At 34.7% G+C, this 25,627-nt stretch overlaps 1 protein-coding gene across 2 annotated transcripts in view; it reads right to left on the reverse strand.

The window, feature by feature from the left end:
* Positions 1 to 888: 888 nt before the first annotated feature.
* LOC125663411 (receptor-type tyrosine-protein phosphatase mu-like) overlaps positions 889 to 25,627 on the reverse strand; it is a 177,569-nt gene continuing 152,830 nt past the window's right edge. The window contains exons 1-17 of one of the 2 annotated variants that reach the window (XM_048892604.2): positions 14,014 to 14,110; positions 12,755 to 12,927; positions 12,577 to 12,664; positions 12,327 to 12,403; positions 11,957 to 11,993; positions 11,662 to 11,759; positions 11,040 to 11,168; positions 7,998 to 8,140; positions 7,086 to 7,221; positions 6,054 to 6,203; positions 5,841 to 5,925; positions 5,655 to 5,728; positions 5,339 to 5,464; positions 4,973 to 5,095; positions 3,895 to 4,019; positions 2,866 to 3,001; positions 889 to 2,527 (exon numbers count right to left, since the gene is read on the reverse strand). In XM_048892604.2, the coding sequence (XP_048748561.2) occupies positions 2,456 to 2,527; positions 2,866 to 3,001; positions 3,895 to 4,019; positions 4,973 to 5,095; positions 5,339 to 5,464; positions 5,655 to 5,728; positions 5,841 to 5,925; positions 6,054 to 6,203; positions 7,086 to 7,221; positions 7,998 to 8,140; positions 11,040 to 11,168; positions 11,662 to 11,759; positions 11,957 to 11,993; positions 12,327 to 12,403; positions 12,577 to 12,664; positions 12,755 to 12,927; positions 14,014 to 14,020 (1,779 nt within the window). In that variant the 5' untranslated portion in view covers positions 14,021 to 14,110 and the 3' untranslated portion in view covers positions 889 to 2,455. Of the gene's footprint in view, positions 2,528 to 2,865; positions 3,002 to 3,894; positions 4,020 to 4,972; positions 5,096 to 5,338; positions 5,465 to 5,654; positions 5,729 to 5,840; positions 5,926 to 6,053; positions 6,204 to 7,085; positions 7,222 to 7,997; positions 8,141 to 11,039; positions 11,169 to 11,661; positions 11,760 to 11,956; positions 11,994 to 12,326; positions 12,404 to 12,576; positions 12,665 to 12,754; positions 12,928 to 14,013; positions 14,111 to 25,627 lie in introns of those variants that run through there. The other variant, XM_056146744.1, reaches the window with a different exon arrangement.

Raw genomic sequence — 25,627 nt, forward strand, 5'->3', positions numbered from 1 at the left:
ATCTAAACGTCGAATTGAATGCCACAGCAAGAGGGTTTTTTTCTTCTCACGTAGAAGTTTTTGAATAAATTATTCTTCATATGTATATAGAAACAGGTTAGCTAACAAAGGAGCGCAATTCCTGCCCATGGGAATTCTGACAGAATCGTGGAAGACCTGATCACCAAAGACCACGAAGATATTGTCAATGAAGAACTCTAGCATATTTTTCTATTTCAACTTCAGAGTACTTGTACGTGGAATCAGATTGGTGTTTAACAAAGTGAGTTTTCGATGACTGATAACTAGATATGAATATTCCCTTTTCCATTTTTGTTCAACAACTGTCTATGATGTCAAAAAGTCTAGTCTTTAATTTATCGTGAGGAATGCTGGCGTATAATGTTGAAAAATCATAGGTTTTGATGTTATTGATTTGGGAAAGGTTTTTCGATTTCAAGTTTACTAAAAGTTCTTTATAATTTTTAGAATCCACATTCTGGCATATTTAGTCGAACTGTATGTTTGAAGTTCTCCTTCCCATCTGTTTTCGTGAGGAACAAAGATAGGGGCTTGGTAGAACACTTACTGGATCCAGCAATGTGTCTTTCTTCGTAAGGGTTTTTATGTAGTATAGATATCTAATATAGGTACGTTAACTCATATTCATTCGACCCATTTACTGGAATATTAAAAGTGTCTAAAACTGAAGCATGATTTTGCTTAAACTATGTAACAAATTAGCATACAATTTCCAACACAACGAAGTCCGTGTAAACGTCTTCTTTAACGATTGACGTAAACTAAACTCTGATTTTCTTATAAATTTTGCATAAGTAAAAGTTCTTACAGAAGATAGTGTTGTTTTTAGATATATTATAGAATTAAAAAAAAAACGCAACACAGTCAATGTTTTATGGATAGGAATGGTCGTTTATTCGAATTATTATACATATCCAGCTAAAGCTATGTCTTTGACATACACATAGTTAAAGTTTCCATTATGAATGTGACAGGAAACACATTGATTGATTACGAATGCAGTGAAAAAGACATCTCAGACGAGATAAAGCAAAAACAGAGAAACCAAAAAAAAAAAAAAAAAAAAAAAAAAGCCATTGTGCATCAAAAACTTAAAAACCATATACATTTAATTATAATATGCAAATATAAAGCAAAAACAGGAAAAGAAAGAAAAAAAACCCATTGTGCATCAAAAACTTTAAAAAACATATACATGTAATTATAATAAGGGGCGTCAGGAATGGCGATGAGCGTTTAAAGGTGATAACCCGTGTTTGATGACGCTGATTAGATTATCCAACTTATTCCCTCATCATCACATGGACAGCAGTGATGAATTAACTCAACTTGGTAATCGAACAGTGATTTACTTATTCACGAACAATATATTGAATTATGTAAACAGATGATGGGAGATCCTGACACGTTTTACAAACTGATGACCGAGTAACGGTGAACACAAACATTATACTATTACAGGAAACATCCCAAACGGTCGCAGTGTGTTATAGATTATGTCCTGAGTTTGAGTCCCGCTAATGCCAAAACAGCATCCACCAAAAAAAAAGGTAATGATCGCTCCCTCACAAAACACTCGCTTGTCGCAAATATTTGACCTTCAAATCGGAGTTTGCAAGTTGCGGCAGATGTTACCGCATTAATAATTATTCACTGCTATGATCCTTAGCGTCAGGTATAGGTTTACATTGTCTTCAGGTGACGTCTCACTATCATCGACACGTTTTCGATAGAACATAACATAAGTAGATAACAAACATTGGCATGAACATTCGATAAAAAATTCAATTATCGAAAACGATTTCTGTTGAGTGAAATGTTGTGGTGTTTATATCCATGTTTATCTAGAAGTAACATGTGTCATTTTGTCCTACACATTGAAATATTCCACTGGATCACACCAAGTTCAGTTTTGCCGAATGTGACGTTTCTAAATAGTATTGGTCCTTTCGATAACAAACTCACAGCTGCAACACTGACGTCCAACGTCATCAAGTATAAAGTGTACATCTTGCATGATTAAAAAATATATGACCTATTTTACCGTTGATTGACATACGGACAGAATCAGAGATGAAAATAATACCTTCCTGATTGATATCGGGAGTTTCAAACTATTCAAAATTGATAAAATATATAAGCATATTTACAAGAATGTGTATTTCTAAAAGGTGTGGAGATTTGAAGTAAATAAAGCAAAAACTGAATGTATACATATATGAATAGCTATCTAAATACGATAACGGAAGTGATAGCTTATATTTCTAAACAAAAATACCAGAACAACACGACAATCTGTAACGTGAATTCCCCATGGAAATCGCAAACACAAATGGTCTAGGAACACCTGAAGGCGCACCAACAGTAAAGACGTGGTTAGAAAAAAAAACTGGAGAGAGATTGCCGACAGCAACAGAGGCGGCCTCGTACTGAACTATAAATTTGCGTATATTCCTTGAGCTTCCAACAACGTCATCAACAGGCTGTAGCAACGCCTGTACTCATCCTACAATAGATTTAATTCACAGTTCTTGTTTCAAAACTTCAACGGTTAACAATTTGTTAAGAGTGTGGGATTTTCATTTCTTAGAAATAAAAGACATTTTCTATGAATTCTCAATAGTTCTATATCTTTAAATAAAAGAAAGCTGGTACGAATTCTGTATGTTCTTCAAAAATCATCTATCATTATAACAATAGGGATGTGAGTTATATACTGTTATACCGTATAATATCATAAAATGTCAACCAGACCATGCTCTTCGTATCAATATATCATAATTCCAATTACAACGTGTTACATAAAATATAAGAGATAAAATATCTGCATTGCATCTTCTATACCAGTTTCCCAATAACTTCCGGTCTTCTGACGTGGATCTGTCTCACAATAGTAAACAGATCTATTTCCCCATCTCTCCTTAATTCTTGAACTGCATTATGAACAGCACAAAATATCCCTGCTGCGCCTGCGCCGTCTCTATAGAAAAAGATGATTATTATTGAAAACATCAGCTGTAGTTTATATCATTAAGTATGTAAAATAACTTTGTTTGACGTTTTAAACAGTTGAATGATTGATGAATATTGCGAAATAAAATAAATCAAAAAACATTCAAGAAATAAATGTTAATTTGAAAATAAGTTAGGGTAACTCTTCATGAAAAGTATGCTGGCGCGAAACGTTTAAATTTGCATCCGAATGTTGTTTTTTTTCAAAATTGATTTAATGTATCTTAACATTTTACTTTCATTTCTATCAGAATTCTCAATCGCTGAACAAGACATACCATACTATCAACATACGCACATTGTTCATAACTCTGTGACAATCTATAAATATATCAACTAGACATATCATCCTATCAACATACGCTCATTGTTCATAACTCAGTTACAATTTATAAATGTTTCAAGGGCAAATATATTGGATTATGAAATATTCAAAAAATAGCTGAGAAATAAAAGTTGTCTTTCTCCTTGGTTTAGTGGAGATATTTGCAGATATGCTTCTAGATATCGTTTTCAAAGCATTTGGTAGTATAGCTGAAATCCACTGATCCTTGAACGGAGATACAACACGCCTCCTGTGACTGTTGTGTGATTTAACTGAGATACAACACACCTCCTGTGACTGTTGTGTGATTTAACTGAGATACAACACGACCCTTGTGGCCATTGCGAAGGACTGTAATGGCGTAATAAAGAACTTTCATACCTAATCGCCATACAGGGGTGATAATTATGACACTTCACCTTCAGCAGGTAGCGTGTCTCTTCACAGAGGCAAGACATTTCAAAATGGGACTTACAATAACAAACTAAAATGAAATGTAGAGAACACAATCAACACACAGACATACAGTGACGTACGTGCTCATTACGATTGTTCTGTATGTCGAGGACTTGGTTTTCTCCAGTAACAGTTCTATTCCTTTCAGAATCGATTTGTCGTCCTTGGCAGGAAGCTGAAATGTGTCTATGGACCTGTGTCGATCCTAAATAAAAATAACGACAATGAAGACTGGATAAGTAAACTTCAAATACACTAGTCACATGACATATGATTGATCGCCACATGGCATATCCTTCTACGAGTACAGTATCACACAAATATACAATTGTTTAAAGATAAGACATCTGTCATTTACTATGACGAATATAAAAGGTGACATCAGAATCAATAACTACGGAATGAAAAATCATATTTCCAATCCCATTGCAATGTATTTGTAATTTTGTACTTTAAATTTAAGAAAGTGAAAATATAGCAATAAATTCATAATCTTTCTCGGTCATCAGAACAGTTATTTCAAATTTGAGAATGTAATCTTTTATTGGGGTATCACCCAGGCACAATGTGTTGTTGTGAATAAACTTGATCCTACTCCCATAGGAATTGGTGGCGGTAAACTAGTGATTAGGGTGTTCGACTTAAAGACAGTTGCTTCTCTAGAGGTGTGTTCCAAAACTTGTAATTATCAACAGAAGTACCGGCATACCATGATTAATAGAGAGAGGACAAAATCGGCGGTTTACAGTTTCCCTTATATATAAATCTCTGATATGTGTAAGTGTAAACAATCGTGCTTATGATTGAACGAAAGCTGGAGTGGGTTGGAGTCCCAACCTAGATTTTTGTAGTACCACAGCAGCGAAATTACTGCAAGTTCAGCATTATGCTTGGAAATAGTTGTGCTTTGATAGAGTTGGATCATAATGTCGAAATGAAGAGAAGATAAACCCAGCTAAAATTAATATACAAAGCGGAAGTTCCATGTCACGGTATATGTTTGCACGCGAAAATACAACTTCCCTGTCACGACTCCCAGTGCCTTACATGGGGTCCAAATTCAAGTTACGTCGTCGCCCACAGGTTGTGGAGTCCTCAAAGACTCCAAATTCGTTATCAATTAAATCATTGTGTACGTATAAGTAAGCAGTACTTTACTTGATCAGACACTCCAAGGACACCTTGTATCACGCCATTCATCGTGCTCCCTATGTCCTTTGCTGTAATGTTGAATGGCGGTACAGTCCGGGATGACCCTCTATACGGGATCCACGTTTTCTCCTATGAGATAAGATGGCGAAGCTTGTCATAGTCATAAAAGAAATGGAAACGAGACAATATACATCATAATATAGGATATTGCAGTAATATAGATACACAGACATTCATTAATTTGTTATGATTTCTAAGATTGATGATAATATGTAAGGTTTCCTGGGGTGGGGTTGAAAAGGTATATTTTCTCCTTATGACATGAACGGTTGATATATTGAGTACTATTCTAGGTATCCCTGATAAACACACCTCGTCTTTATTATTGAGAACCACAATTCCGTCAGTCTCGTGGTCCATGCACATCCGCCACAGGTCCACTTCCGTGTCCACAAGAGGCTTTTGGGTAATTATGAATCCTATGGGGTTTGTGAAAGACTGGAAGACAGTGATTTTAAATCGCATTTTGCTTTTACAAACTAACAACTACTCTTGTAAACAACGTATTGAGTGAATTTACTTTTAAAAGATAATTTATTTTAGAAATGATACATTTACAGTGAGTGAACAAATAGATGTTGCTAAATTGAAATAGCATTAAATATGACTATATCAAACTAATATATACTGGCACTATCACAGCATTGATGTAGTCGTTCCGGCCTTTTACATACGTTGCTAGATAGGGACGATGCTTTGAAACTAAAAAGAAAGAGTTGAAGCTAAATACAAATATTCATCATTGATGGCATTGAACGAAATTGTTCAATATCATTTGTTCATCAAAATATCTTTCAAATACGAGTATGCTTACCGGGCAAGATATCAATGGATACGTTTTTCTTGAGGTTTTCGGGTGTTTTAGAATCGTCATAGGCAGGATTTAATGTCAATAATTTCTAAACAATACCAAAAAAATAGAAGTCACAAATATGTTTTCCATGATTACACTCTACAAACATTTATAAATATCACAGGTTTATGATCATTCATAATAAGTTGTCAAACTATTTCAGCCACAGCGTACCTTAAATTCACAGTACAGCTGTCGTTGATTCAGAGGGGAGGTCTCTTCCAGCATGTTCTTGGCTTTGATTTGGAAATCACTCTCTGATATCGCAGTGCAGGATCCTTGTAAGCCGTCCAACAAAGCTTTGTGCAGAAAGATGTATTGTTCCTGTAGGCAGAGTGAAACGATTTTACCTGTAACTCATTCATAGAAAGTTCATATTTCTGATGAAAAGGAAAACCACCACTATAATTGCTATGTCGTCCGTGGTTCAATATAAATACATGTAGCTAAGTTTTAAGCTTTTTGAAAAGTAGGTTAACGGGCAAGGCGAGTAGTGTGTGAAATGTCAAAATGATTATACAGTCAAGGTCATAGTATTTTAAAGTAAGGTCAAAAGTAAAGTCACTAGATCAAATGCCGTGGTAATAAATGGACATGGTGAATCTTTCTGTGAAATATATATATCTCCTACTTATGCTATACACCCCTTCAAAATTATTGTAAAGGTAAAAGTTTTTTCTCATAAAGTGTGTACTTACGCACTTTACAATACACTCGCCCCGGTGAGCTAATAATCAGATATCAATGTAAAACTAAAAATTACTTAGCTACTGGGCTGTAGAGACCCTCGGGTACTAACAGTCCACCAGCAGAGCCTCGACTCAGAGGTCATAATGTAAAACTTATACGGTACCAATTTTGATGCACCAGATGCGCATTTCGACAAATGATGTCTCTTCAGTGACGCTCAACCGAAATGTTTGAAATCCGAAATAACAATGAATTTTTGGAGCTATGTGAGGGAAAAACAGAGTGCCAAAAAGTGGAGTCAAATTCGTTTAAGGATAAGAGCTATGCTTGAGGGAGATAATCCTTAATTTTGAAATGAATTTCTAAATTTTATAACAGCAATTAAATATACATCCGTTTTTTTCAAGCTGGTAACAAATTACTTAGCTACTGGGCTGAATGAATTATAATCGTGTTGATGAGTTCTATACACCTGAAATGCACCATTGTGTCAGTACTAAAATAAGTCAAGCTTACAACTGTTTGAACCATAGTCATGCGGTCCTCCCTCATCGATTTCACAAACTCCAACACGTTAACTTCTCCAGATTTCCGTCCTTCTTCCAGCAGTGTGTCCAATGCAATGAATGTCCCCGTCCTTCCAACACCGGCACTGAGCAATGTACAATCATTTTACTATCAATTATCCTGGCAATGAGGAATGTAAAAATATTGTGCTATAAATGACACCGGCACTGAGCAATGTACAGTCATTTCACTAAAGACGACATCGGCGCTAAGCACTGTACAATCATTTCACAATAGATAATCATTGTTCTTTCCGACTCCACCACTAAGTAATACAGAATCATTTCAATATAATCATAATAAATGTCATTCATGCTTCCTAAGAACATCATATACATAGTATCGGTTTCAATATAAATATTTCTTGTATAGTTTTATCTAAAAAAATTGTAATTAACTCCTTATGCTCCCTACTTTCAGATTTTCATCGAAAATATGATTTAAAAGTGAACCATAAAACCGTTCTACGATTTAAATTCTGTAGATTAATAAAATAAAAGACATAGATAGCCAGTTGTTTTATCACAAATACAGTTACAGTTTATTCGGGTTATATGGAGGCCCTCGTTTGTCCTACTCTTATATTTGTATTCTTTGTGGAAATATGAGGTCGGTCACTGTTCGTTATCCCCACCTTTGTCATATTTGATCATACCCTTCGGACAATTCTGTCGTTTTCTGAACCCTCACAATTATCAATATCAGTATATGCATTACTTGAATCTTGTTAGAATGTTTATCTTAACCGAATGTTATCAGAATACTGATCTTACCTGAATCTTGTTAGATAAGTAATCCAAATTACTTATATAAGTTTAGAAAACAAATCTTACCTGGATCCTTTTAGAATGATCATCTTACCTACAATGGACGAGTAACGGTGACCTTCGCTGGTGTGTTTTTAGCACAGCTCTGTGAAATTGAATGAGACTGATTTCTTCTGGGGTCCCGTGGTCAGGCCAGGCTGTGTAATGGTACTGTGTGATGGTGCGCTTACGAAGGGCCTGTAAAACATTATACAGAACAAGCTTAGCTAGATTGGTTGATATTTTGATTTTTTACTTCCCGTCGAAAATCTTTCACTAATATTGAAACGTCACCAGCTGTAGGTGAAGTTCCATATCTATAGACCTATGCATAGCGTTTAGGACCGAAGCAGTGAAGGTTCTTTATCGCAACAGCGCCTGCCGCGACATGAAACCTCCGTTATTAATGTTATATGCGAAAGACCCGTGATTATCGCTTTAAAATGTTGAACGTTTGGCGAAGGGGCAATTGCTACCTACTTTGAAGTCCTAAGTTTAACGCAATCATGGCACGAGCGGAGCTCGAACTCACGACCTCCATGTAACGACGATACCGCTCTACCACTGAGCTACCGCAACCGGTAAACTTAGCTAGAATTCAACATCAACTGAATAATGTTCGTTTGCGAAAGCTGTGCAAAATCTAAACTTATCAATAAACAACTATTTTGCCAATAAACTCCTAAACGCTTGCTCTAGAGTTCCTACTTGCATCTTTAATATTGTTTCATATCTGAGCGGAACTCTGTAAGCTATAATGGCATCTTAATTGATTAGTAAATATCGTAAAATTAATTAGAAACATACTTTCCTTTTCAGTAAATTACGTTGACATTGCAAAAACATGAAAGTAAAATAGCAGATCTAAGGCAGTTGTCTTTTTTTTTTTAAATAGCAACTTACAATGCTTGTAGGAGTTATGAGATTGATCACTGTTCGTTATCTTCACCTTACAATGATACGGTAGGAAGATAGATCCGTTGTTCATCGATGATTGAATTTGATCTTACAGAAATAAGTTTTGATAATTGTTGAATAAATGAAATATGTCTGTTCGTTATATATAAACACTTAGCTAGAAATCAACATGGGATACGTAATGTTGCGCTTACTGACGGTATGTAAAACAATACAGAACACACGCCTAGCTAAAATATTGAAGTTGATCACTTAATCATTTGTAAGAAATACGACTCAACACTGTACTGTGAAATAGGTAGTGGCTATCCCTTTGTAAGAACCCTATTGGGATCGGTCAGGGTTCATCGTCGTCCGTTTACTATTGAACATTTTAAACTTCTTGATGATTATCATTCCAATAATTATGAAATCAGTATTTGGAAAAGGGAGACATAAATAATACATTTCAGGAGGTCTTTACCTCCGAGGTTTGGGGGCGGGACAACATTTGACCATTTTCCAAATTGTAAACTTCTGGGACCACTATCCCTTTGTAAGAACCCTAATGTGATCGGTCTACGTTCATCCTCGTCGGTTTACTATTGAAATTTTAAACTTCTTGATGACTACCGACCTGTGACGAATTGGGGAAAAGGGAGAATTAAATAATAAATTTCTGGACTTCTTTACATCCGGGGTTTGGGGGCGGGACAAAATTTGACAATTTTCAAAAATGAAAACTTCTGGGACCGCAAATCTCTAAGAGAAATTAGAAACACAATCACATAGAACGAGGAAGCCTCTATCAATTGTAAATGGCAAATTCTTTTCCAAGATAGAGAATCTGACTTTAGAGCAGGACCAACATTGACGATACACGCAGTATCATGTGAAAGCAATTTTAATAACATATTTAATGCATTGTCACTAAATCAAAACTTAAATGGCAATGAAAAGGAGAGTGCCATCCTTTACCACATTGCAAATGTCATGATCCCAGAGATAGGGGTTTTGGTTCAAGGGTAAGGCCAATTGTTGATCATTGTTCTTACATTTTATTGATGCTCTCGTAAAGAAAACAATATAATGTTTACACAATATATAGATGATAGCAAAACAAAATTAAACTAAAAAAAAAAAACCCAGAGAGTACATCTTTCAAAATTAATGGCAAATAAAAAAAAAGGTGTATTTTTTTACTGTAGTTATCTTAAAATGCATTTTGCATGAATGATCGATCTCTCTCTCTCTAATATGATTCAACACTGTACTGTGAAATAGGTAGTGGCTGTCCCTTCGTAAGAACCGTATGGTGATCAGTCTGCGTTCATCGTCGTCCGTTTGCTATATGACAATTTAAACTTATTGATAACTATCATTCCAATAATTACGAATTCGGTATTGGGGAAAAGGGAGACATAAATAATAAATTTCAGGAGGCCTTTACCTCCACGGTTTTGGGGCGGGACAACATTTGGCCATTTTCCAAATTGAAACCTTCTGGGACCGCACATCTCCAAGAAAAATTAGAAACATAGTCACATAGAACAAAGAGGCCTGTGAATGGTAAATTCTTTTCCAAGATAGAGGTTCTGACTTTAGAATAGGACCAACCTTGACGATACAATCAAAATGATGTGTAAACAATTTTGATAACATATTTAATGCATTGGCACTAAATCAAAACTTAAATGGCCTTGTAAAGGAGATTGCCATCTTTTACCACATTGCAAATTCCATGATCCCAGGGATATGGGTTTTGGTTCCAGGGTAGGGCCAATTGTTAATTATTGCTCTTGCATTTTATTGATGCTCTTGTAAAGAAAGCAATATAATGTTTACATGATATATAGATAATAGCAAAAACAACCCCAGATATTACATATTTCAAAAGTAATGGCAAATAAAAATTGGTGTATTTTTTTTACTGTAGTTATCTTAAAATGCATTTTGTATTCGGGGGTTTGCTTGATCGATCTCTCAAAGCAAATGTTAAGATATGTTTCAAGTATATTTCAACTAAGACTTGTAGTTTTGTCTTTTTGTAGTACAATTATAATGAATGAAACTCTCCATCAAACTTAAGGTTCAAATTGAGACCAAAAAGAAAAACAAATCAAAGAGAAATTTTAGATAGTTTCAATCTATATCCGAAGAAAGGGCATATATAATCTAAATACACAACAATAAAACTTACCTCCTTGTTCTGAACACAGAGTCTTCGAACAACATAGAAAGAGTAAACAACTTCCTCGGACAGAGTTACTGTACACGGGCCGATACAAAGGGGCTGGTCTTTATCTGGCCAGTATCTGCTACATTTATTCTGAAAAATAGAACAGCCCGTTATGAAATATCTATATATAAAAAAAGAAAAGCATTATCTTATTGACCGACCTGATTAAATTCTGTCGAATAAAAGCTGGCCCTGACATGATATTTGTCAGATCTAATCACACTAACTACTTTAACTCTATACGTTAGCTTGTTTTGTGTTGCATCATTTAGAATTATGAGACAATGTCGTTATTTCTTTTTTAATCCATGTGGCGACCACCATGCAATGCTGAAGTTACTTGTCTGATATTCGACACTGCAAATACGTTGAAAGAAAGGGGTTATGTTCTGAATCGCTTGACTTATATTTTGTAATTGCAAAGATACATTTGATAACAAAGAATTATCGACATTCTAATCCACTTCATCAAACTTTAATTTTTTTAATGTGACTCTGATGAATGCAACGAACATTAAGTCATCAAACCAGTGCATTTCACCGTTTCTAACTAAAGCTGGTGCTGATGATGAAGAATGTGCACCTTTCCGTTTTCAACAATATTTGTCAGCATCACAACCGTTTTGATATTTCCCTGCCACATCATTCTCCAAAAATCTTTAATCATAGTCTTTTTAGGACCTAGAAACAAAAATCGATTTGAATCCTAAATTGTTTGATAATTTTTAGCAAAATTATTAATAATGGTGTTTCTTTATTATCTTTTTCTTTTGTAACTGAAAAATGAACATGACACATCTTTTAATATACAAGTAATACTTTTTAAGTACAAACACTGATGTTAAATTATTTTCATATAATTTCATTGAAGAACATACCCTGTGCAGCTATAAATCGTGCGTTCCCGTCATTATCCTGAAAATATGATTATTCGAGTATATAAGAACTTAGTTCCTTATCTCGATCCCGATTCATTATTCAGTATAGCTACATTACTGTAACTAGGCTTGTGGGGTTAAGTTATCAATTTCAATGGTCGATAACACTTAATCTTGTATCTAAGATCTTAACAACATTTTTTGCAATCAATACCTGGATGATTCTTGAGAATTTCTCGGTTGCAACAATAAAAGCGGCAATGAAGCTCAGAGCAAAATCACGATGTTGTTATGATATTGTTTTGATTTTGAGAGCTATCACAGTGGTTGTACATGTATATTACACGTATGTACATTTAAATGAACTGACCTTGATATAGCTTGCATTGATGTAGTCGTTGTCAGACGGATTCCATTTCTCCTCCAGGACGACTCTCGAGTGTTCATCTATTAATTAGTTAACATATGTTAACAAAACGGGAAACAGTATCATTTCCTTTGCCCTTGATACGTAAAGCTAGTGACGTTTAGAAAGGAATCAGACTGAAGCAGGTATAACAAAAAATGCGTTTTCTAATTTTAAACCTTAGCAGAAATTAGAATAAACTTATGAACATTACAAGGAAAGATTGCTTTGAAGCGATTCTTTAACACATTATCAGGTCTCTGCGCTGTTCCACAAATCTCAGTGTTTTTCGTCGGTAATCTCTGCAAATGAAATGGTTACATAACTATAAAAAAATCATTACGGACGATATTTCTTAATATATAAATATTTTGTTGAATATAGCTGGCTACCTTATATTCTTCAGCGAATATGTTGTTTTCTTTACGATTCTTTTCCGCAATTATCCTCTGAAGATCATCAATCCGAATACAGGAATTGACTGATGCAATGTTGTAATATCCACCATCTGAAGAATTACTCATCGTCAGTTCTTGTTCTTCAAGTGATCCAGTGCCAGGGGTTTCTAAAATAGAGATGTACGTCCATCGGGTTTTTGAGAAAAGTAACTGTTGATATAAAAGAAAGAGATTAAGCTACTTGCTTTGTCACTGATAGGTCCGGGTTCGATGGATTTCCCCAGTGCTGCGTGAAGATACCGAATACATACGTAATGCCTGTCCGTTCAGGATTCCCCCAGCGTAAAACATAAGAATAACGGTTATGTTTTTAAAAAGGCACTTACTATCGTAGGAGTGAGAGTTCTGCATCGTGTCATCACCTACTGTGACAAGACATGTCATTTTTGAAGACTTGTAACCTTGTCTTCTACCGGAAGCTTGGAAAATAAACAATCACTCCTTTTATGATTATACTATATCTATTAAAGAAAAGAGACTTGAAAGCAGGTTTTGTAAATACTTGGCATCTTCCATTGGGATCTGGATTAAAATAGACCCTCGGTATCCTTGCTTTCACAGCAGGTGTGGCACGATAAAGATCCCTCCCTGCTCGTAGACCGTAAGCGTTGAGCATATACCTAAGTTTTCCAGCCTTCACCGGCAATGGTGACGTTTCCATATGAGTGAAATATTCTCGAGTGGGATATAATACAACATAAAACCAACCTGCTTTACCATTGTTCTTATACCGGATTTCGTTCACATCGGCCTAAAACATCAATGTATGGGACACGAGCTTATAGTGATTTTAACTGTATCATACTTACTGTATACTGGTAATCACATTTAGCATTCTACTGGAAGAATTGTGCTCCATTATTAATTGATATGTTTTTATATTCAAAATATTCTATATGAGAAGAAGAAAAAATATCTTGCGGTTGTTTTCAATTTGACTAAGATGCAAAATGAAGATAACGAACAGTGATCAATCTCATAACTCCTATAAGCAATACAAAATAGATAGTTAGGCAAACACGGACCCCTGGACACACCAGAGGTATATCGACGGCGTTTTATCTATCAGCAATATTCACTATCATTCTTATCTCGGGTCGATACATCCAATTAATTCGAAATAAGTTCATGTAACACGTGGGGAATTGATAGCTATAGTGGATATGACTGGACAGATATACATAGATATATACCTTCCATATATTTATTTCCCTTTGCCTTGTTTTTCGTTTTCCAAAAACCTTACGTTGTTGAATTCCTAGATTCCATCGCTTTTTGTCCCAATCTTCGTCGTCTGTCAATCAATAAATTCATCACTGCTCTGACGCTTAATATGGATTCAATTGCACAAAACCTTGGAAATTTATTACCTTGTGATTATCAAAATAGCCACTCCGACTGCCAAAAATAACAATCCACTCGCGATTCCTCCAGCAACAACACCGATGTCGGAGTTATGTTCTACAGCTAAAAATGGACACCAGTAATGCATACATATATCAACAATGGCTAGACATATTTTAATACCCGTTTAATTGAAAGATTTTTGTCACAATGTTCTTAGCAAATGATGTTGATAGATATCATCATTGTTTACGTGTGTTCAATGATTCTGCATTGGGGCGACGTCAGCTGAAAATTTAAGTACAACAAATCCTGGTCTATGCATCGCGCTCAGGGAAAGAACATTAGGGGTTCTGCATCGCGCAAATTCCTGCCCCAACACCCCCATATCCAAAAGTATTCTTTATATGGCGAATGGCGAAGGAGCATGAAAAGTGAAGATATCGAATAGTGACCACTCACATAATCCCTATAATGAGTATAACATTAGGAGTCGGGCATACACGGGCACATGGGCTTACCAGAGGTGGGATCAGTTGTTACCTAGGAGGAGTAAGCATCCCTTGTCGATCAGTTACGCCCAAGGTGATCCCTGTATCTTGATCAGATATACGGAGTAATTGGTAACCAAAGCAATGTGTAAAGAACGGCTTAACATTTGGTATGAAACATGTCAAATAGCATTTGACTCGATGAAATGTTTACTGGCAAAATAGATCGTTAAAACAACCATCGAATTTGTAAAATGTTGACTTTAATCGAGACTGTTGAAATCCCTGTAACATTAAGTTGTTTGCCAGTAGCCTGTCTTGGTGTAGAAAGCTGTTCATACGCCGAATACACTCATACTTATCATATCACTTTCTTTATTTTATTTTAGGTTTTACGTGACCATCGCACGAGCGGAGCTAAAATTCGCTACTTCTCTACTTTCCAGTTACTAAGCGTTCAACCAAACAACCACTAAGATGAATTATTATATTTAACTCATGTTGGGTGGTAGCAGAGAGCTGCAACGCACGTATAAAACACAGCCTCACACACATAGAGACAGAGACGGAAAAATACAGAATACGGCAGAGTGCAGGGTATTTCATTTACCGTATGTTTTGAATTTTTGTCACATCAAATAAACGACCATTAACACTGATTTTATGCAACAACAACAACAACAAAAACAAATACATGCCATGTACATCAATCTGAAAGTTATGTGTTTCTATAAGTTGCGCAAGTTGATTAATAAAACGGGATATTGATAGAACCACCTAGAATTATTTAATAGGACAGGTAATATAGTTGGACTCTATATATATATATATATATATATATATATATATATATATATATATATATATATAACTTATACGGTACCAATTTTGATGCACCTGATGCACATTTCGACAAATAGTGTCTCTTCAGTGATGTTCACCCAAACTTTTTGAAATCTCTCTCTCTCTCTCTCTCTCTCTCTCTCTCTCTCTCTCTCTCTCTCTCTCTATATATATATATATATATATATATATCATATTAACGGTTATCTTATTGTTTTCAATAATAGCATGACATACCTAAGATATATTGTTTCTCATTTATATTGACATGCATGAACAATACACTAAGAGTAAAGAAATAATGTAAGAAACAATGTAAGAAACGTTCACATATACTAACGAAGACTTTGGCATAAATCTCCAGAATACGAGGACTGACATCCGCTAGTGCATTTCCCGATCCCTTTGTCACACGTTCCATTTCCCTTACAGTGTCCACACGTTAAATTACAATGTGGGCCGTAAAAATTACCAACACATTCTAGAAATACATAAAATCTGCTAGCATAACATGCACCAAGTTAGGTATTTGAATAAGAAAATCCAAGAAACTGTGCATAAAACTCAATACATTCTAAAAACAAAAATATTGGAAATGGCACATGATATGATCGTCACAATATCATATAGGATGTATTCTTCAGCCAGGAGTTGTAGAACTTTACCTAGGTTTATAAGCCTTTCTTAAATTTTCTCTCTGTTAATATATGCAACATCTTGTGAATGTCTTGGTAACACACATTCTCTCTCTCTCTCTCTCTCTCTCTCTCTCTCTCTCTCTCTCTCTCTCTCTCTCTCTCTCTTTCTCTGTGTGTTATTTAATGTCCCTTTTGAGACTTCGGTTTCATCCGAAGGACCACCCTAATTTGTCGTTTCTTATGACACGCAAGGGGTATTGCGGACTCCTTCTAACTCCGATATCAACGTTTATTAAGATACTTTCTTTTGCATCGCACGAAGAAAAGATCCTACCTAACTTAAAACTGTGACAGAAGTTAGATAGACAAATTAAGATTCTATACGAAAAATATTTTCTTGAAAATTGTCTAAGGTTTAACAACACGTTCAAACTTCAAATAAAATCAGAAAATTGTTGAGAATTAAAATTTTCAAGTTGTTTATAAAGTCCTTAACAAGGATTGCGTTTTTGATGCAGAATAAACTCCCTTTGCATACTATATGTATGTGTTTTTAGTGAAAATCATTCAAGATATTTTGTCATGGCGAAAATGATGACAATCAGAGAAAGGCACATTTTCTTTATTTTTTGTACACAATTAAATGCAAATATGTGGAGTTCTTCCAGGAACATTATGCTGTGGTATCACATTACAAGGGGAATTTTCCGGTAGATTGACCGATTTTATTGGAGACTAGATATAATCAACTTTACAAATCTAAAACACATTTTGCATTGCCCCATTTCATAAAAAACGAGGAAATGATTACTATATTTGCAATCAATCATTTTGTTTCCTTTTTCAACTTGCATGTGAAGTGAAATGTCGCCATCGAAATTCAATTTTGGAATCAATCAACATGTAAACAAACTGCAAATATGTACAATTACAAAGCACAAATGAAGGTTATAGGAAGGGGTTATGTATTACTCTGCTGTTTTCTAGAAATATTTTTTTTTTTATGAAAATGCGGTGTTTTTTTGGGCGGATCTGTAAGTTTATTTACTTTATTTCATATTTTTTCTCGATATCAGTACGGTTATCAATCGTATAATTTGAAGTAGATAGGGTGGTAATTTCATAAATGATGATTTGTTCTGCAAACAGATAACATTACCTTGCAAATATGCTCTCCACTAAACTAAAACTTATTGTATTTGTTTCAATATACATAACGTGAGTACATTTTCGATAACATTAGTACCTACTATGACACAGTGGCAATTGAAAATTCCCACTGCAACCATCATCACATATCCCATTCATCTTGTTACAGCTTGCATTATTTGCACAGCTTCCGCACTTACTTGAACAAACTTCGTCATAAAAGTAGTCCACACAACCTTTTCAAAAATACAATAAAGATCATGGTAATGATAATGAATACCAATAATACTAATATTCAATATATCAATATATATATATATATATATATATATATATATATATATATATATATATATATATATATTCTCCTAACCTTGACATTTCGGTTCCATCCAGTTTCCTCTGCATCCACTAACACAATGACCAGTTGTTTTATTGCACTGTGTATTGTCCATACAATGCCCACATGTCTTGTTGCATTCGGATCCATAAAATCCATCCACACAATCTTACATTGTAAAGAAAGAATGTTGTGGGGGAAATGCAATCATAAGATACAAGAAACGAAAATCCTATTTCGTTTTCAGTAGTGAAGCTTCAATGTTTACATTTGACTTGGATTTTCTAGAGAGAGAGAGACAATAACCATTAAAGGAATAACAATTGTGGCATTTTGACGCAGATTTTAGGCAAGTAATTATCAGCGATGGTTACAATATTTAATCCGAAGAACCCTGTGGTGTTCATACGTTTGATTTCGCCATTTCTTTGAAATTCGACATTCATCGTTCGACAAGGAAACCTTATGCGTAAATGATTTACCTGTCAAATTCATGAACTTCGTTTTAACTTATACTGCGTAAGACAATGCAAATATGATTTTCATAATGAATCGTATCAATTTAGACTTCGGCTCGCATTTCCGGACATCCTAACAGCCACTGTAATCGTCAAGGCATCTATTCTCAGAAGATATTTTTGTACAATGTAGATACTTGCGAGTGTTTAATATGTCACCTTGACATTTTGGATATTGCCAATGTCCAACATTGGTGCAGTTTACAGGACAGTGTCCAGTCTGATCACAAGGCTTGTTATCTTTACAGCGTCCACAACGCAATGAACAACTGTCGCCATAGTATCCGTCGGCACAAACTGGAAAACAAAACATACACATAAACGGAAAAATGTGAAGAAAACAACGGAGTCAATCTCAGAATTACTATAAAAATGCACATTTAGAATAGAACAAACACGGATTCCTAAACACAACAATTGCCTACGACGGGTAATAATTCTTATTTGACCAAACCCAAAGAATTTGCAAAATGCTGACTGATAGAGAAACTTTTGAAATCCCTGTGACATCAACTTATTTCCTAAAAGCATATAACTTTACTTAAGGTAGTATCAACAATCATCAAGCTGTAACATACTTTGCTTTGTAACATATAATTAAAGGAAGATCGGCAATATATTAATTACCTAGTCGTTTAAATTTCATATATATTCAGGGAAGCTTATTTGGGTTAACTTATAAACTTGAACATCGTAGGTTTGATGCTTTATGTGAATATATTACATCAACTTATTATTATGTAAACGCAGTCCTTTCCTTTTATTATGAATGTACCTCGTTAAATTTCTCTCAACAAGATATTCATATGTTCAGGAGGTAATCTTTGCAATGCACACATCTTCCATTTGTTTACAAAGCCCACAGCTTTAAAACAGTGAGAGGACTTAAAAGGACAAACCAAGTACTCATATTATATTTCCTAAAGAAAACTGACTATCTTTAACAACGTGACTTTTATTTTAAAAATATTTACCCCCAACCCCCGAAAAAGCCGAAGAGCTGCATGCAGCTTATACAATTTATCTGTGAGAGTCACTGGTCTTTCGAATGAGAAGTTAAAAACAGATTAGCCCCATGTTCCTCCTAACCATTGGATCAAAGCGATCAGATTAGATATCAATAGGACCGTTGTAGAAATGACTGAATGCGTACATGAACACAGTACATTGACTAAGAATGTAAGTATAATTTTAGTAGAATGTTTAAATTTAGATGTGCATCCGGAATGTTATCAAGTATTAATAATATATCATACACCAAAGATAATTACTTATTCTATATTTACATTCGTTGCGTGTTTTTTGTGTAATTTCTGTTAAAATTTGCGACAATCAAGGAATATTTTGTTGAAATCTAGTTAGATCCTATGGTATGTTCTCATATGCTCAACTATCTGTTTTGTATGGCTTATAAGAGTTATGAGATTGATCACTGTTCGTTATCTTCGCCTTTCATGAATATATACATTTCATGATTAAACTGTGGCATTGCTGAAATTATTGAAAATATGCTTTTTATAATTCATTTTTTACCTCGTAAGAAGTACAATAGATTATAGAAAATTATATATTCATATAAACTTTTTTTTCTTTTGCATTCTTCAATCGGCACCGCGCTGGGCACTATATCGACAAGTTCATTGCTGATTAATAGAGGAGTATCAAAATGAAGACATATTCCATAACACATTGGAGTCTCTGCATATTGTGAATAAATGAAACCCAATATTTGTTTTATTATACTGAATGTTATGTAAACTGGAAAGCAGAAAAACGTACGTCTGTTGACATTTGATCAATCACTGTCATGCGATTTTTCGTATTTCGATGCGAGTACTCGCGTTTATTGCAAACGCTGAAACGACGTCGTCTAGCAATATACGGCGAACCGTACGCGCATAAATTTGACGCATGTGATATTTTTTAATAATATCACCAGTTGTCAAGTACTGTTACCCGTTGCTAGATATTATCATCCTGGGGCGCGTGTTTTCTGTTCTCAGAGGGTAACAATATGCTTTTTTCAAATGCTTCTCGACCAATCAGGTTAGACTATTTTACATGAAAGTATACTAATGTTAATTATGCAAATGTATGGGAAATAAATAACAAGGCTACTGCGAACTTATTTTGATACATACTGTAAGTTTCTCAGGAGTACATTTTGTACTTTGAGTATTTAGCTGACACGATGAATTATGGGCGATACATGCAGCTTCGCAATGAAATGATCTGAAGTCAGGAAATCTCTGTTGAGATGAAAACAATAGGGTGCTATTTCTAATTCAGTAATTCAATATTTTTACATAGATATACACTTACCATCGCATCTAGTCCCATTCCAATGCCACTGACACCCGTCCCTGCATAAGCCTGATGTTTTATTACAATCGTTTATATCCACACAGTGTCCACATCTATGCGTACAATTTTCTCCATAAAATCCAATGTCACACTCTGTTGAATAGAAAATACCACATAATTACCTTGATCATGCATGTTTTCTTTCTTCGTGTATACATGATGCTGGACTAGGCATGAACAAAATGGTTTCAGAAACTAGAATGTTAAAAACTTTGATTTTATGTAGCATTTTTCAGTTGTATCGTTGCACTGGATATGTGCCTTCATTTGTTTTTCATTTATGCAGCACTTTTAATACATTGTCTTTTGTTTATTACCAGGATGTTATTAGGCCATAGTAAATGTCTAGTTGACTTCCGAAACTTAGTTGTACATGCCGAGCTTCCTTCCACACCTTCAGTGCGCATATCTGGTTACTAAAGTTTAACCATTATATAAGCACAGGTTGCTGTTTGGTAGACTGTACATGCACAGTGACATCTTTTCCGGTTTCGCCCATAGGCAGTTCGATAATAATATTGTTCAACTCTAGCTACTGCTTTTCGAACGAAAATAACAGAATCCGAATGATGAAATTAGACATTTTCCAGATTAAGGAATACCCTGTTGACACGTCAATAGTTTTAGATAAAATATTTCATAAATAAAATATTTAGATTACATTAAAATTCATATATAAACTAACAAGTTGTATGCTAATCACTCTAGTAAGTCAGGAGATATTACATTATTGAGAAAATTGTGCTTTAGGAGTTCCATGTACGGTAAACTGATTTTGACTGCGGATAACGCCGTTTACCTGATCGGGATATAGGGCTCATAGTGGGAGTGACCGGTCGACAGGGAATGCTGACTCCTCCTAGGCACCTGTTCCACCCCTGGTGTGTCCAGAGGTCCGTGTTTACCCAACTGTATATTTTGCATTGCTTATAGGAGGTATGATATCGTCCACTGTTCGATATCTTCAACTTTCATGCTCATAAGTATTCAATGTTTGATTACAAATTATCAAAAAAGAATTGAAAATATTCTATGCATGTTTAAATTATTGAACTGTATTTTTCACTAGGTAGATTCACAGTGGATAACTGGCAGAAAAGTTAATTTCCAAACTAAAAAAAAAACGTTGATACTTTTCTCTTATTAAGAATATAAACTTCTCATCACAACATTTCATTAAAGCTAGATAATGATGACTATCACAATTTTAGGTAGTGATGGAGACGAGAGATGGAGAACATTTCAAGTGTGGGACTGCATTTAATGAGACTGGTATGACAATGACACCAGAGCCAATTGTCAAACAGCACTCCAGCAAGCACCATTTTCCTCCAACACCCCACTTGTATTCTTTGACTTGGAATCAACAGGATTAGGTTTGTTACTTTTTACTACCTGTACAATATCTAAATTGATTGATCAGTTGAAAAAAGAAGTTCTTAAATGAAAACATGTATCATATGTTAGTGTTAATTGGTTTTCCAGCTAGCGACTCTCCTATAACACAGTTAGCTGCCGTGTGTGGTGAGGAAAAGTGTTCTTGCTACAGACCCTGAAGCGTGCTACTACACCTCCAAAGTGTTTCGTTTCGTGCAAACAGTTCACCGTTCCGTGCGGACCATTCAGCGTTCCGTTCAAACCGTTCAGCGTTACGTGCAAACCGTTCAGTGTTTCGTGGAGACCGTTCAGCGTTCCGTGCAAATCGTTTCGTGCAAGAATCGTTCCGTGTATGATCAAGCCACGTCCATAGAAACGTACAGATCGTTCAATCTACGCCCAGAGAAACATAAAGACCGTGTAAGTAATTTCCGAATGGAATGTAGGACAGGTAAACATTGTTTGGAATTTGAACAATCATTTCAAACTATCTCTAAGACGGGCTTTCAACGGTGAACATTTGGAAATAATCAGGGGGAAACCTAATTTATTATAAAACCATCAGGCAGAGCAAAATCCGATACCATTTTATCACCCTTGGTAGTTTTTAGCAACTGCAGGGACTTGTATATCTCTGCCTTCGGTAGTTTTTTTTTTTTTTTTGTATATAGTATTAATTTATGTGTTACACTTGTATGGTAAATTTCTCTCTTCAAAGAAAAAAAAATAGTCATCAAAGTTGTTTATCGGAAATGTCCGTATAATGGAAAGACTGACCTGTGTATAACTTGAATGCATATTCTCTGTAAATTTCAAGGTGATCAGCTTGAGCTAATCCGGATATATGAAATAAGCATTCGTGCAGAAGATGTGAAAATCGGCGGAGGCAAATGAAATATGACAAAAGAGGTGTTTATATCTTTTGTCTCTCAAAAATAGATGCAGTTTTCTATAGCTTTAAAAGTGAGGCAAATGCAACAATCTAATTAAAATTGGATGCAAGGTAAAGATAACGAAGGATGTTAGATTCGTTCAAAAATGAATGCAGTTTTCTATAAGGTTAGAATTGAGGCAAATCCAGGAATCTGATTAATATTGGATGTTAGATCCGCTCGCATATATGTTGATCATTACCGTAGTTACACGTAGTCATTATTTGTTTTATTTATTCATTTATATGCTTGATTGTATCTTATTATTTTGTAGTTACACGTAGTCATTATTTGTTTTATTTATTCATTTATATGCTTGATTGTATCTTATTTTCCCTTCTTATCCAAGGTAACAGGATCTTATTGACTGACTAATATGATGTTTAGATACAACCCTACCCCCCACCCCATCACCCCCCAAAACAAAAATATGCTCCAATCTATAATACGTGACGATCTTTTTAAAAATCATTTTATTTGTTGTTATGTACATGTATGTGGAATTCTAAAGGATAATCCAACATATGTCTTTGAGAAAAAGCATAGGATATACAAATCGTACTCAGATTGAATGTACAAAAATAGCGTAACAGACGCAACTCTTTTCAATGAATTTAATAGAGCAACAAATAAAGTTGAATAATCAATATTCCATGACAATACTGTCTATGCATCTTTTTCCTTTATTTCCAAAGTAAAAAAAAATCATTTCCGTTTATTCCAATGTGTTTATAAGTTATTAAACTATTCCATGTTTAAACTAACCCCAGGGTGAAACAAATAATGCCAAACAAATCGAAGCGTGCAGGCCATGCCTATCGTTTCGTGCAGACCGTTCAAAACCCTCTCCCCGTCCAGAAATGTTTCAACCTATCCTGATGTGACGTTTTTTGAAATCATTTTATCTATTTTCATACACGTACACATGCATATAAAATTTATAGGTCTATTTAACATCAGTCTTTCGGAAGAGGCCTGGAATATAAAAATTGTAAACGTATTTTTACAACACTTAGAATGAATGTACAAAAATAGCGAAACAGACGCGATCATTTCATATTCAGTTTCAATGAATCTAATATAGCAATGAATCAATAAAATGTGATTAATCAATATTCCATAATGGTACGATTCTGTATATTTTTTCTTTTATTTCCGAAATAAAAAAAAAAATTGCTTTTATTCCAACGTGTTCATAAGGCAATGATCTAATAAGTAAAACTGAAATATACCGTATCGTACATGAGCAACCATTTTAAAATGAATCATTATCATTTCTTTCTCAGCCTTTTTTGATATCTAGAATACTGTCATTCTATTGAAACTATTACTTGTTTAAACTAGCCCAAGGATGAACCAAATAATACCGAAAAAAACCAAAAGCAGGCAGGCCACGCCTACCGTTTCGTGCATACCGTTCAAAAAGCGTATAAGTCACGCCTATTAAGTGGCCAGCGTTTCGTGTAAAGCGTTTCGTGAAAACCGTTCACCGTCCCTTGCAGATCGTTCAGCGTTTCGTGCAAACCGTTCACCGTTCCGTGCAAGAATCGTTTCGTACCATTCCGTGCAAGTGGTGTAGTGGTATGCTTCAGGGCCTATATCTCTTTCCAAGAATACTTATTACAACAAAAGCCTCATAAATTATAGGAATCAAAGATGTTGAACTCAATTCTTTGAAAATTTCAGCAGGAATAGATGCTTAATTTTGTTTCAAAATTCCAAACTAAAGTAATTATGCATTTACAACAGCAATGTGTGAATGTTAACAATATGAATGCTTATTGTATACCCTACTCAATTTAACAAATTATGTTTATGAGAGAGAGAGAGAGAGAGAGAGAGAGAGAGAGAGAGAGAGAGATCACTGCAAGAAATGATGTGCAAACTGCATCAATATCGATGTACACGGCTGTGATACTGTTCTCTGAATTTTGATACAAATGTACCAAATCGAATTATCCTATTAAATGAAAATGATTGAATTTCAACACAAAGTGTTTTTACCATTAAAATGCCTAAGTTACGTTATAATTATAAATGAGTTTTAAAAAACTGTATTTTAGTTTTAAGAAAAAAATATAGAGAAAATTCGGATTAGATTGCTTGAAAATTTTAGTTCACGAAAGCAGCTAGCAAATGATCGTTACTTTTTTCTTTACAAAAAAAAAATCATATTTTTCAAAGCATCATAACAAATCATGACTGCTAATTTGCTTATAACACTGATAATTTTTGATATTATAAATATAGTCACTTTAAAAGAATGTACAATTTCCAAAAAGCCCATTTTCTTGGCACACTGATTTTGACTACGGATAACGCCGTGAAGCTGAGCAGGATATAGGGATCACAGCGGGTGTGACCGGTCGACAGGGGATGCTACTCCTCCTAGGCACCTGATCTCACCTGTTCGTTATATTCACCTTTCTGAAATGTGTGATGACGTACATTTTTTCTTGCAGAAAAACTATAAGGAATTGCCAATCATTAGGCAAAATCATAGGAATTTGTAATTATATGGTTATTATATAATTTAATGTTTTTGGCTCAAAAAAGGTATATTTTGAAATTAGACAGAGTAAATTCGAATTTATATGAACAAGTTAAAGGTATATATCAATGTTTCCCCCTAAAATATACAATTGACATATCGTACTGTATATTCATACTATTTAGATATTTGAAAATCAACATAAAGTATTTTGTCTATGAACACTTGTGTAAGGTATGGCTCAATTTTGCAATTTTATCCAAAGAAATGCTATTTTTAGAAAGTGAACTTCCGTTCACTTTGACGCAAAATTAAGGCTG

The sequence above is a fragment of the Ostrea edulis genome, chromosome 8 (genome assembly GCF_947568905.1).
Source record: "Ostrea edulis chromosome 8, xbOstEdul1.1, whole genome shotgun sequence".
Taxonomy (NCBI): Eukaryota; Metazoa; Mollusca; class Bivalvia; order Ostreida; family Ostreidae; genus Ostrea; species Ostrea edulis.